Source organism: Protopterus annectens, chromosome 2.part0 (genome assembly GCF_019279795.1).
Source record: "Protopterus annectens isolate FY-2018-M chromosome 2.part0, PAN1.0, whole genome shotgun sequence".
Taxonomy (NCBI): Eukaryota; Metazoa; Chordata; order Ceratodontiformes; family Protopteridae; genus Protopterus; species Protopterus annectens.
Genome location: NC_056728.1, coordinates 936,150,428 through 936,165,593, shown reverse-complemented (window position 1 = coordinate 936,165,593; position 15,166 = coordinate 936,150,428). Strand labels below are relative to the sequence as shown.

The following is a 15,166-nucleotide window of genomic DNA, read 5'->3' as shown; positions in this document are numbered from 1 at the left end:
ATCTAGATCTGGCTAAGGCCTATGATACTATTCCCTAGACAGACATTATTGACAGACTTTTAAATATGAACATAAACCCATATGTTATGCAATAAGTAGAAAACTGGTTATCCGACAAAACCCATGTAGTTTCAGTTGTAGATGTTCCTTCTGAAAGCAAACAGTTACCAGTGGTATACCACAGGGCCCAGTGTTGGTCCTTCTCTTATCTGGCTTTTATTTCTCAGACCTTCAGGCTAACATTCTTGGGCTATGTTATTAAAGTGTGGAGCTTATTATTTGATGTTCCACTGGGTCACATTTAGTACAATATAGGTTAGACCATGCAAACAATTGGTGCAAGGACAATGGTCTCAAATTAAACATGAAAAAGTACAGTATCATTCATTTTAGTAAACAAAACATTTTCACATACCATATGAATGATACAGTCACACTGTCATTAGGGATTTAACCGTTCTTCCTAGCAATTCCGAATGGTTTGACTATCATGTCTCCACAGTAATTCAGAAAGCCTTGTGTCGGACTCATCTAATTTTCAAAGCTATTTCCTCTAGAACAATAGACGTTTTAACTTTCTTTTACTTATAGCTCATCAGACTCATTACTGAATATAATGCACATTTTGGCAAATGTTTGTCTAAACATTGCACTTATTTTGAGAGACCTCAGAGATTCATAAAGATCAGGGGCCTTAAAATCTTCATTATCAGGACAGAATGGCATCCCTTTCTCTATACTCGGTCCCTTACGACTACTTCATGAACATATCCTTTCAAGCCAAGAAAAGCTATAACCCTCTTTGACCTTCTCATCCTTTGTAGAACAAATGGTACATCAAATACCCAGTTAAAGTAACTAAACTGTCCTCAACAGATATCCCTGTACATCCCTACCTCTGGAGCAATCTTGCAGTGCAGGTCAAGCAGAGTAGCACCTTGTTTTCCTTCAGGGTAAATCTAAATAAGTGGATGGGCAGCTTCAAAGTCTCTCCTGGTCCATCTTGTCTACCTACCTTGGGTTTGCAGGGAATTTCTGAATATGAGTTTTAAGGCTAGGCTTGAAATGGTGTACTACTTACCTATGAACTTATGACAAAGTCAGCCTGTGGTTCATTATGAAGGATTATTTATAATTTGTTAGATGTGAATGGAGCCACATCATGGTTGTAAAGAAGTATGGGAAGGTGGGTAGATGGAGAACAAAAGGAGAGTAAGGGTGGAACCTTGTGTTACTCCTTATTTGATTCTGGTTAGAGATGAGAAGGATGAGTTGTTACACAGCAGTTACAAAGACAGTTGTGGAACCAGGGTAGTGCACTTGATGGCTGATATCGGTGCACATGTACTAGAAAAATGGAAAGGGCTGTTATGATCTCATTTCAAAGCCAAACGTCAGGAAACTACTACATTATTCTGCACGTATTGTCACTTATTTATGTAGTTTTTAGTGGTACTTAAACATGTTTTGCCCATTTTATTTCATTTTTCCTGCTGCAAATTGAGTTTCAATAGATTATTGACTGATTTCATTAATTGCTCTGTTGCTTCCCTCTGCTAAATCTATGGTTTTACATCCATTTAACCATTCAAAAAATTTGTAGAAGTATTTATACAAGTTTCTATCATTTTATCTTGTTGATAGCTCAAATGTTGTGTTGCACAGTTGCCTGACTAAATGCATTAACTACTGCAATGTTTCTTTGTCCTTAATCAGATGTTTTCCCTCCATTCTTACTATGCATAACTTTGGTACTGGTAGAGCACAGTCTTGGTAAAGTTTGTGCGCAGGCTGAGAGATGGGGTTAATTTTGTTGTGAGAGAGGTTAAGCTGCACCTATTTCTAATAAGCTATCAGTATTGGCTAGAGTGATAAGCAGTTTCAAAGCTGATTTGTCATTGATTTGTTTACATTTTTGGCTAAGCTATAGTGCACTGAGCTGTGCTTCATGTAGCCCTGTGTGAACCTGCACTCAATGATCACAGGCCCTTCCAATGGAGTTTTACTTCTAGCAAGCCTAAGCAGAACTGGACCCACAGGCAGGCTGTACCAAAGGTGCTGCTTCTTTATTTAGGACCAAGTTAAGCCACTGGAAGTACTTTCTGACTTAATTAACTATTATTCTTCTTCTGACTTTGTTGGTATTTACTAATATATACATACACACACACATATATATATATATATATATATATATATATATATATATATTGTACTCATAAGAATTTATCAAAGAAAAGAAGTATCTAATATTTGTACCTATAAGAATCCATTACAAAAACATCCCACAAACCAAATCTTATACAAATAAGTCTTTCACACCCACGTTGCTATATTCTTGGTCTAAATGGAAGCTCAGGAAGCTTCTCCTTTCTCAGCTGGCAGGCTCATAGCACTTGGTATACGTTGGTAGTGCAGCAAATGCCTGATGCCTACAGACAAGTAACCAGTAATTACTCATTACTAACCACCTGTGAGAGATCCAAATATTTAACTGAGATGGAGGCATCACTCTCACAAAAAGACAGCCTGTGAGCACCGCAAACATCCACAGCACTCTACACAAATGTTTTATTATATGCTGAGGCTGTAAAACATCATTTTCTAAGTCTGCAAGGTCAAACAAAGTAGTTTTTAGTGGAAATTAAAAACATAAAACACATACTACTATATCCATAACTGACAGTCACCAAGAATAAACTAGCCCCAAACAAGTATGCTTTAACCCTCCACTAATAAGAATGTACTGGTGATTGGTGACTCCTATGTAAGATGCACAGACTCTGCACTCACAAAGCAGAACAAAAAAAGGGAGACAGTGAGTTGTCTTTCAGGTGCAATGATCTCCAACATCTCAAGGTCCCTGAAAATCCATCAAGATGAACTATGTAAGTGTAACTATGACATGGAGGTGGCCCACATGACTGTAAATGACCTGGCATGCAAAACCCTAAGGGATATGCTCAGAGAGAGACATTTCCAAGCTGTCCATGCGTATTAGAAGTGCAGGAAAAACCCTGGAATGGAGTGGAATCCTACCTTTGCCAAAAATGATGCTGAGGTACAAGGAAGAGATTATTGATTTCAACAATTGTCTCCGTGACTGATGTCATTCAAGGGGAATCCAGCATGTGTCAGCATGGGATGAAGTGCTGCACAGTCCTGCTAGTTAGGCCAAGGACAGCGTGCACCTCTCATTGCAAGACTTTCTCATACTTGTAAAGCCTTTGCTGCCTCCATAGTACCTTTTCTTTAGTCAGAGTACAGCTAATGGACCTAAAGATAAACAAATATGACAAAGAAAGCAAAAAACAATGTCATTATACTACTGCTATGTACTAGGAGTCTAAATAAATTGCCTGTATTTGGAACACAGGGGTATTGCTACTGAAATATGATTTAAAAATGCAGAAAGCATCCCCCACTATGCCAAGATTCTGCACCTACCACACCTTTATAACCAATGAGAGCTGTGGTGGAGTAATCATATTTGTTAAGAAAAAGCATTACCTCAAGACTCTGTTCCTGAGGTTTAGCACACAGCACAAACTGAACTTAGAGATTCAACTCACTCTAAGTAAAACCAACAATCAGATCATAGGATGTTATAGGACCCACTCAATAACCTCAGAAAACCATGTCCATTTCTTAAATAAATTGGATAAACTTCCAATACAGAATCATTCTTGGAAACATTAACTACTCATCAGTTAACTAGGGGACTGACACCTCAGATATATGTTATGCCAAAGAATTGCTGTATTTCATAAGCAATAATTCTGTGGATCAAATAGAGAGCCCACTAGAGGACAAATGTTCTTGACCCGGTTCTTACTACTGTAGTATCTATATACACAAGCCCACTTAAATCTCCTTCTGATATGCAGAAGCTACAATGTGAACTTACACATGTTAATAGATGTTCAGAAAATGGGCTTAAAACTAAATGCTAAAAAATGCAAGTGTGTTGCATTTGGCAAACAAACCCTCCACCCAGCTTAGTATAGAAAACAGACCACTATAGCACAATAATATACTGAACCTGCTGATATTGCCAACATCCTGGCAGATAGATTCAGTACAAATTTCACCCCCTCTCACCCCCAAAATGGCCCACAACAATACTGGAAAAGTGTAGTGTCCCAAAAATCACAGACGCACAGGTAAAAATAGCCCTTTCAAAAGCCAAAAACACAGCATCAGTGGGGCCAGATGGTGTCCCAGGCTGTGTCTTGCACAAACTACAGAACAAACTAACCCCCCACCTAAACAAGCTGTTCAGCCCATAGAATGGTGAATAGCAATGGTAATTCCACTCCACAAAGGAGGGGCCACAACTGACCCTGGTAACCATTGCCCCATAAGCCTGACTAGCCTGGTCTGCAAGGCTATGGAGCGCATCATCATGGAACTCATTAACAAGACATTGGGAACCTCCAAACACTTGACCTGACCCAGTTCGGCTTTGTGCAGATCATGCCTAATAAACCTAGCTGACTTCTTCGAGGTAGTCACCAAGGCCATAGATGAGGGAAAGGTTGTTCATGCAGCCTACCTTGACCTCGCCAAGGCTTTCGACACCATTCCCCACTCTGGTATTACAGAAAAACTCACCAGCCTGAACATAAACCCCTATGTCATGAGATGGGTTGCCAACTGGCTTACAGACAGAACTCACATGGTAAGAATAGCAGACTCCAGGTCTGACTCTAAACCAATCACAAGTGGTGTCCCACAAGGCTCGGTCCTGGGACCCCTACTGTTCTGCATATACTTCTCAGAAGTACAGGCAAACACAGGAGGAATATGGCTAACCAAGTTCACCGATGACTGCAAACTGGGAGCTGTAATTGACTCTCTGGCTGACACAGACATCCTCCAAAAAGGGCCTTACTGAGATGGACACCTAGTGTCAAAGTCATGGCCTCAAGCTAAATGCCAAAAAATGCATAGTCATCCCGTTTGGAAAAAACAAAACACCCACGAATTACCACATAGGTGGCAGCCCCCTTAATACAGAAGAGGTAATAAGAGAGCTGGGGATGCAGGTAGACAGTAATCTCTCCTTTGACAATCATATTGCCAAAGTAGTTAAGAAATCCTTCTATGTAGCCCATCTAATTACTAAAGGGGTCACATCTAGAAATAGAGGTTATAGTGCCTCTCTACTCGTCTCTCATCAGACCCATCATAGAGTACAATGCCCCATTTGGGATGTACCTCACAAGACACTTCCAACAGCTGGAGAGACCACAAAAGTACCTCACCAAGAGGATTACTGGCCTCAAACATATGTCCTATGCAGCCCGACTGAAAAAACGCCGGCTGTACTCAGTGGCATATCACTTACTCAGAGGTGATCTCTGACTGACTTACAAAGCCATGTCCAACTCAAAACTGATGGACATGCTCCACCTAAAGAAATCCACATCATTGTGAGCCATGCACTCTAGTGAGCTAAACCTCACCACAACAATAAATAGAACATGCTGGAGGGATAGATTCCTGTCACAGAAACTCCCCATGCTTTGGAACAAAATTCCAACTACATTAGGCAGAGCCCCTGACTAACACTCTTCAAGAGAAACCTTGACGAGTGAATGGCTAACAGAAAATACACCCCTGGGATCATTTCATTGGCTCTGCTTGTCAGAGGATCAGTTAATCAATGGGGCGGCGAAAGCCGACACACTCTGGCTAGGCTTATAAATGCCCTCGGGCAGATAGCCTAGTCCCTACCTGTGAACCACTACAAAATAAAGATGTTGTTAGAAAGAGGCCTTGGAACATGATAGATAACTCCCTCTCCTTTGATTATCATGTTGCAACAGCAGTTGGGAAATCTTTTTATTTGAGATAGCTGATTAAAAAGCGTATTTCCCCTAGATCAAAAGAAGTCCTTACTCCTCTATATTCTGTACCAGTCAGACCCATCATCAAATATGATGGTCCCGTTAGGAAGTATCTTACTAAACATATTAGTTGGAGAGCCACCTTAGGGGTGATCTTTGTCTTGCCTTCTGTGGAATCAGTGATCTGACAGTCGAGGATCAATGCCTCTTATTTCTTCACAAATCAAACAGTCCAGCAAACACTACAAACATAGATCTGAGCCTGTTTCATAAAATAAGTCCATCACAATTGACAGACAGATGTGTAACTCAATAACTACCCATTCTCCGGAGCTAGCTTACTCTCCAGATTAAGCAGTGTAACACGTTATCTTTCTTTAAAAAGAAATTAGACAATTGGATAGGTAGTAATAAATTCACTCCTAGTGTGACTGGCCTATCACTCCTGGAAATAGAAGGTAAGGTCCAGTATGGATACTGGCAACATATAAATAGTCAAATGGCCCATTCTTTAATTCTATTATTCTATGATATGAACTAATGCCTATTTCAAGTAGAGGGGTTCGTAGTAAGTTCTGATCTACTTGATCAAAAGCGTTGTCTACACCTAAGAGAATTTGGTCTGTGAGGGTCCAAATGGCTGTTATTGTGCCACAGCCTGAGGAGAATGCATGCTGTTTGGGTGAGAGGAGGTTGTACTTGGTGGTTAACTGTTCCTACTTTCCATACAGGTCGCATAGTGTTGTGTTTCAGGAGAGGTCATATACGTTTTGGAGTTGTGCAATGATGTGTTCTCCCCAATAACAGATTAACCAGGAATGAATGCCATCTGTGTTGATATGTTTGAAAAGTGCTAAAACATAATATATTTTGTAATACTTGTTTTATTCTGACATAGTGCAGATGGTTGCTAAATTCAAATGAAGACACCGTTCTTGCAGTATTGTGATTACATGAATGACTAGTTCTTCCTGTTATTCTGTTGACTTTAAGTAGATTGTTTTGTGGTATCGGACAGCTTGCTTAGAAGAGTTTTTAGTTAAGTAAAGTGTTTTGTTATTTAAGGGTTGGGGGTAGCTTTCCAGTTATCTATGGTTTGTCTCTCAGGTGGAGTTCAGAGGGCTACCAGTCATTCTTCTTTGGCTTATAATATCTAATTAGTAGTGTAAATAAAGTGTTTTGTTCATTTTTGAAGGAATTAGTAAAGACTTCTGCTGTAAAATTGGCTTTGGTAGTGTTTGGGATATTTGACCCTTCTATAACTGAAAGGATTGACTTCAATTTTATGATGTTGAAGTCGGCTTTATTTTTAATAGGAAGAACTGCTTATCTATTATCTGTGATCTGAAGTGACTGAACATGTGAAGACTTTGGCAAACGAAGCTAATAATGTCAGAGTATGTTCCTGATGGCACTGAAGATTGGGAGCTTGTAGTACAAAATAAAACCAAAAAGTACAAGTGGATAATGTGTGCATGCATGCAGCCATTCTGTTCACAATATCTCACCTCTCAACCTCTCCATGCAAGAAATATAGACAAAGCAAAAATAATGAGGGGACAAAAGGCCAAGAATAGGGACAAATTTTAAATATTGCTCTTAGAAGTTTGAAAGAATAGAATAAAAGGTAGAAGAAACAAGTTTTTCCTAAACTGAACCATATGAATAATAAAATGCAAACATCTGCCATTATTTAAAATCAATGATTTGCCAGAAAACCACAATTTTGTGATGACCAGACCAAAAATATGAGGCAAATATCTGGACATTCTACAAAAATCAAGACAGCTGAGAGGAATGCAATAGCTACAGCATTTGACCCCAGTACCAATAAGAATGCTGAAGAAATAAGAATCTAGAACAATATTATTAAAATACTGATTGCAGAAGGTGCAATAGCAATAAAAAGAACACTTCATTGTGAAGAATTAGCTCTTACGAGTGATCCAGCATCCCGGAACGTTTATGCTGGCACATAATGCCAGTCAAAAATACTGATGATGGTCATAGAATCTTCTGATGCTTTTGAAGTGCTTAGGAAAATTGAATCTATTTTGATTTAATTTAATTCTAATTTAATACCAAGAAAATTTAGAACAGCTACAGTCTTTTCCCTGAACAAGGTAAGACTTTCCTCAGTTTCAGGAATTACAGACCCATAAGTCTGACCAGATTCAAATGCATAGCCAGAGAAAGACTTCTTATGGATATGCAAATACGAAGCAGGAAATTTAAGTTCCCTCCACAGAGCCCAGTCACCACTGGAGTCTTCCAGGATTCTGTACTGGGATCTCTTCTATTTGTCATCTACTTGTCTGAAGTAAACGTTAATGCCAAAGGGCTCTGCCTGACAACATTGACAGTTGACTGCAAGCAGGGAGCAATCACTGAATTCCCAAATGATTTAGCCATCTTACAGAAAGGTTTGTCCCAAAAAAATAACTTCTGCCAAAGTTATTTTTTCTGGATTTGGGAACTTATGAGGACAGTGACCTACCTTTTGACCGACATGCATCCATTGTTGTAAGAAAGTCCTTCTGTATTGCACAGCTTATAAACAAAGGGATTGTGTCTAGGTCTAGGGATGTCATTGACCACCTTTACGTAGCCCTCATTTGGCCTGTCATTGAATATAATGTCCCCTTTGGCATATATCTGTCTACATGTATGCAACAACTGGAACACCCATAGGGATACCTTACTAAAGTATGCAAGGTGAAAACAATATGTCTTACATGAACTGACTCAAAGCCCTGTTACTTTACTCAGTATCCTAGAGACAGCTAAGAGGTGAACTGTGTCAGGCATACAAGGCATCCAGTACTGATGGATTTACTGCACATCAGCAAGGCAAATGACATCAAAAAGGCTTTGTTTAGAGATTTAAACTTCTAAACTGCAACATCATCGGAATGGTTTGGAGGGACAGGTTAGTCTCACAGAGGATATAGCTGCTCTGGAACAGATCAGTTCATGTAAAACAAAGCTCACTCTGACCATAGACAGGCATATCTTTGATCTATGTATGCATTATAGAAAATGTACCCTAAGACTGCCCCTCTACTACTAGTAAAAAGGAGCAGCTTTTAAATGCTTCATCTATGCATGGGCCCCTCAAATTATCTGTGGTATGATCCCAGTTATTTTCATTAGGGATACTATATAATTATCAACCATGGGATGGGTAAGGCCAATCTAACTCCAAATAGGATAGGTTAATTTAAAAAGGGAAACTGGCTAGACTTAGTGTCCTGCAAGGGCAGCTGGCTTAGTACTTATCCATAAAGCTATAAACCTGACTCTGCTCTCAGCAATGGCTTATGAGGCTTGGTCTGAGGGCCAGCTTTCTACTTGATGTGATAAGAAGAGCTATAGACTTCAGGCTCAATGAGGTAATATTTCTCAGTTTCTGTACTACAAATGTTGACACTCTAGGTGGGCCAAGTGACAGACTCACCAGGACCGAGTATCTTTCATTGTGCCTGTGTATCTCTTGAGTATGTTTCTGTATATAGTTCTTGAACTGAGTAGCAAAGGCATTCTGGTCATGCCTGATAGTACTTTTCTGTTCTCCTCCTCAAAACACAAACATAAACATGCACACGCTCACCCACACATATAATTCAACACATGATCAGACAGTAGCTGAAAATTCCCTTTACCATTTAAGATTCATAATCTTCTCTATAAATTTTCATCATGTAGAGACAGATACAATCTGTATAATGATAGTAGAAGTTCAGGTTCTAATTCTAAAGTAACAGTGCATAAGAGATGATAGTTGACCTATTGATGATAAAACTATACAAATTAGTCTAATACTGAATTTCAAGAGGCTAGAATGGCAGACAGACTTTCTGTTAGGCAATGAAATCATATTTGTATTTCTAATGATCTCCAAAGTAAAATCAGTGATTGAATTTAGTGACACTGAATCTGTAGTTGATATGATCTTTAATATAAACTCTGAGAGATTAATTTGTTTAAGTTGTTTCATGAGTGTTTCAAACCCAGATGCCATCAAAATGTCTTTGTCTTTATCATTACAGAACACCTGCTGGACGAGGAAGAGCTTGGCTTCGTCTTGCTCTGATGCAGAAAAAGCTGTCAGACTACATGAAGGCCTTGATTAACAGAAAGGATTTACTCAGGTCAGCAGCAGCAGTCCTGAGCTGCTATATCAGAGCACCTTTATTATACAGTGTTTTAAGATAAATCAGTATGGAATACAGTGATTTTGTGAAATTCTACATATGATACTCTGTAGTAATGTGATTGTTCTGTTTGAAAAGTGGCATACTTTCTCAATGTTCTCAGTTTTGAAACTTTGCATTGAGTGATACTTAGACCATACTTACGCTGAGTAGCCAGAGTTGTTACAGCTCTTCTTAGATGACTGTGGGGTAAGTACTCCTGAGAATAGGTATACTCTTAATGTACTTTACTAAGGTAATGCTGTCCTCAAACAGGTGTAACTACAGGGTAAGTAACAAGTCTGTGCATTTCATAGGAAAAACCCTTTCTCTTCCTCATTATAAACATTGCAACCAAATTGCATAATGTTCAGCAGTTAACAAAATAAACTACTCATCAGTGCATAGATATCAGTGTGTATAATGAGATGGTGCACTGACCTTGCAATCCTAAAGTAGCTGGTCAGCAGTTAGATGCCCATAGACATAATACCTAGCATGCAACATTGAAGTTTGGTAAGTTCTAATAAATCAGAGAGAAGAAATAAATCTGCTGCCTGTTGCAATCATTAAACTCCAATGGGACACAGCTCACTGCCACAATGGCAACAATTTTTAGACAGACCATTCAGTTACTTTACTGCAATATTTCCCTAGCTACCATCTCTGCAGATTGTGTGTGCGCCATCTCATCCTTTGACCCACATAAGAACCTATCTGGATTATGGAATGCTTACAGATTTATAAGAAACACCCTAAACTGATCAACTACATAATGGAGGCTATGAAACAGTAGCAAACTATACAACTGAGGCATGATAAAAGGCAAATTACACAATGACCCCCTATAAATATTCCAAAACGTGCACCAGTGTGCACGTTGCAAATCAGAATTATAGTAATGGAAAAAGGTCCGGTCACCCGGACTTTTTTCATTAGTATAACTCTTTTTTTTTTTTTTTTTTTTTACAGCAACGGAGAACGCAAGATCTCCGTTGCTTTTTACAACCTGTCTCACTATGTTAAATGAGTTTAACATAACAACACAGCTTTAAAAAAAAAGCAACTGAGCATCTCCGTTGCTTTTTTTAAAGCTGTCTCGCTTAGTTAAACCCATTTAACATAGCGAGACACTTTAAAAAGCAATGGAGATCTTGCTTTCTCCGTTGCTTTTTTCAAAACTGTCTCGCTATGTTAAATGGGTTTAACATAGCGAGACAGCTTTAAAAAAAACAACAGAGATTCTCCATTGCTTTTTTTAAAGCTGTCTCGCTATGATAAACTCGTTTAACATAGAGAGACAGGTTGTAAAAAACAATGGAGATCTTGCTTTCTCCATTGCTTTTGCCCACAGCTCTGATGGACTGTGTAAGTATATGCATGCGCAGTACATTAGAACTGCCGCAGAATACCAGACAGCTGTGGAAGGGCAGCAAGGAGGCATTATACAATGCCATTATTTAAGAAAAGTAATTATTTTTTTTCTTAAATAATGTCATTGTATAATAGCAATAACCCACTTCTGGGTGTGGGTAATGCTGGATTTTACCCACAGTTGTCTTTGTTTGGCCACTTGGGCTTCACCCTTGTGACCAAACCACACCAACCGTGGGTAAATCCAGCATTACCCACAGCCTGGCATGGGTTATTGCTATATTATACGATGACTGCTCATTGATCTTGAAAAAATGAGCATGCTAATTAGGACAGTCAGACCAGTGTGCCTGTTGTAATTCGAGCTTTTACCAACGTTTTAAACATTGAAAAAAGAATTGAGATTCTCTTTTCTCCATTGCTTCTCTTGCTGATGTATTGTAGAAGCATGGGAGTGCAAGTCCCATGAGCATGCACAGTAATACATGAGTAAACAGGGAAGAACCCAGAGGAACACTTTAGCTCTATCCTACAAAGGCATTACTTAAGAAAGGTAAGCAATTTCTTAAATAATGTCATTGTATAAAAGCTATAATCCACTCCTGTTTGTGAATATATCAAGATTTACTTAAAGTTGGCTTTGTTTAATCTTTTGGTTTCACCCTTGTGCTCAAACCACACCAACCATGGCTAAATCCTAATATACCCACACACAGTCGTGGATTATTACTTAATTATTATTTCAGAGATAAAAATACAAACTGGGTTATTTCTGGGTGATCTTTTGTCAACTGTGGTGTTTTGTCTTGCTCATTAACTCATTAAGCTGTTTACATAATAGACAAGGATATGGCTAAAGCTTAACTTCCAAAAGCTAGCCTTGTTCAATTTTGTGGATAATTTGAAATGGTATAACTCATAAGACAAGCACCCAAAAGCACATCTATAAACAGTTAAAACTTCCTTATTTGATATAAGAATGACATTTAGTTTTGATATGTGCAAAAGAAAAGTTATTATAAGGAAAGCTGCAGCACCAAGAAAATAGATATTTATTGCTGTTGTTAACTAGGACTGCCCGGCTGGGTAGAAACCACCTTTTCAGCAGTGGAGAAAAGGTTCACAAGATACACAAAGAAAGTAACATGCATAGTATAATGAATTGTTTGAGCAAAAAACAAAAACATTGGCAAGATGTATATAAATAGTCGGCATGCAAACATCTTATAAGCCGCGGTGGTGCAGCAGTAGCGTTGTTGCCTCACAGCAAGAGGTTCTCCCATTCAGTTCTCAGCTTGCACGCCTTCTATGTGGAGTCTACATGTCCTCCCTGCGGTCGAGTGGTGTTTGAAAGACATGCGTAGAATGGGCATGCCTTCGCTAAAGGTTGGACGTCGAGCTGGTACCTCGGCACCCATAAAAAAATCTACTGCCAATCATTAGCAGACCGGAGTACCGCTGTGGTGACCCCTGACTGGGAAAAGCCGAAAGAAGAACATGCAAACATCTTATAATTGTGATATAGGTAATACAGTGATATGAAAAATCATTCAAAAGTAGATCAGAATGAGTGTTGAAACTAACACAGTTTAGATCCATAATTATTTATAATAGTAGGACAGTGGTAAAGTTTACTTTTATAACAATGTAAACTTATTAAAAACATGGGACACGGTATGTGGCCAACTATCAACCTGGGACAGAAATATGATATAAGGAAATTTGAAATGGAGGGTGTAAAAATATTTGCAAATAGGTGAAGTGTTGGTAGTGAAACATGAACACATGAGAATAAAGCCTAGTAAGGATTATTTCAAAAGACTAAAGCTAATATCAAAAATTACCTTGACTTCTAGAAATGAAATTCAAACTGTAAATCAATTTGCTTTTCCTGTTCCAACATAGAGCTTTGGCATGATTGACTGGGCCCAGAAAGTATCAGTTGATCAAGAAGACAAAAAATGCTTAATGCTTGTCAAATGATTTGTTAAAAACAGTGCATTCCAAGGTCATGTATCCCTCGGACTGAAGGAATATGGGCCTCCATGAAATTGATGTTATATGTATGTGTATGGGTCTGCAGTTATAGGACTGCATTCATAACTGTTAACATCATCAGATCCAAACAGAAAGTTCTAAACCACAAAAAAGATTTTAAAATGACAGCTCTGCTCAGATTAGCAGAAGCATTTCAGAAAGAATGCAGGGTGTAAATAACATGGCCTCTGCAGATCATCTGAAAGCCACATCTCTAAGTTTCCTACAGACTGTTGAGAGGTGATCTATGCCTGGCATACAAGGCATCCTGGGATCCTACTCTACTTGACTTTTTGCACATTCAAAAAACCCGTAGCATCAGAACTATTCAAGCTATGGACTTGAATTTTGTTTGTGGCATAATGTTGGAGGGACATTCTCAGAGAATTCCCCTCATCTGAAACAGGCTTCCCATCCATGTGAAGCAGAGTTCTTCCCTAACCATATTCAAACATAACCTGGACCAGTGGATGGGAAATTGGAAATTCACCCTGGGTCTAACATCTGTTTCACAAATGGACAGAGGTAGTCTAAAATCATACCCTGGCTTACATATACCCCTTAAAATAACCACTACGGCTTGAAAAATGTGTGGGATGCATTTGGGATGAATGGCTAGGCTTATAAAGGCTCCAGTGGCCATTAGCCTAGTATACACCTATGGATATGGGAATGAAAATCGAAAAAACGTGGTAAATATTTGGGATGAATGGCTAGGCTTATCTAGGCTTTAGTGGTCATTCGCTTATATACACCTATGGATATGGGAATGAAAATCGAAAAAAACGTGGTAAATATTTGGGATGAATGGCTAGACTTATCTAGGCTGTAGTGGTCGTTCGCTTATATACACCTATGGATATGGGAATGAAAATCAAAAAAACGTGGTAAATATTTGGGATGAATGGCTAGGCTTATCTAGGCTGTAGTGGTCGTTCGCTTATATACACCTATGGATATGGGAATAAAAATTGAAAAAATGTGGTAAATATTTGGGATGAATGGATAGGCTTATCTAGGCTGTAGTGGTCATTCGCTTATATACACCTGTGGATATGGGAATGAAAATCGAAAAAACGTGGTAAATATTTGGGATGAATGGCTAGGCTTATCTAGGCTGTAGTGGTCGTTCGTTTATATAGACCTATGGATATGGGAATGAAAATCGAAAAAACGTGGTAAATATTTGGGATGAATGGCTAGGCTTATCTAGGCTGTAGTGGTCATTCGCTTATATACACCTATGGATATGGGAATGAAAATCAAAAAAAATGGTAAATATTTGGGATGAATGGCTAGGCTTATCTAGGCTGTAGTAGTCGTTCGCTTATATACACCTATGGATATGGGAATGAAAATCGAAAAAACGTGGTAAATATTTGGGATGAATGGCTAGGCTTATCTAGGCTGTAGTGGTCGTTCGCTTATATACACCTATGGATATGGGAATGAAAATCGAAAAAACGTGGTAAATATTTGGGATGAATGGCTAGGCTTATCTAGGCTGTAGTGGTCGTTCGCTTATATACACCTATGGATATGGGAATGAAAATCAAAGCAAAAGTAGATGAGAATCAGCCAGTAATGGAACTTTCCAAAAAACAAAAGAAAGAATATCAAGAACAGGACTAGAATAAAAGGAAAGAAAACAAGTGTAGTGCAAGTTCAGAGAACTGTTGGAACACCCACATGTTGATCAAGATTTAATGC

General features: G+C 38.7%; 1 protein-coding gene across 1 annotated transcript in view; it reads left to right on the top strand.

Annotated features, from left to right (window-relative positions):
• The window catches only part of RUFY3 (RUN and FYVE domain containing 3), a 1,044,108-nt gene that overhangs the window by 592,026 nt on the left and 436,916 nt on the right, over positions 1-15,166 (top strand). Inside the window, exon 5 of the mRNA XM_044061198.1 lies at positions 9,902-10,003. Coding sequence (XP_043917133.1) covers positions 9,902-10,003 — 102 coding nt within the window. The remainder of the gene's footprint in view (positions 1-9,901; positions 10,004-15,166) is intronic.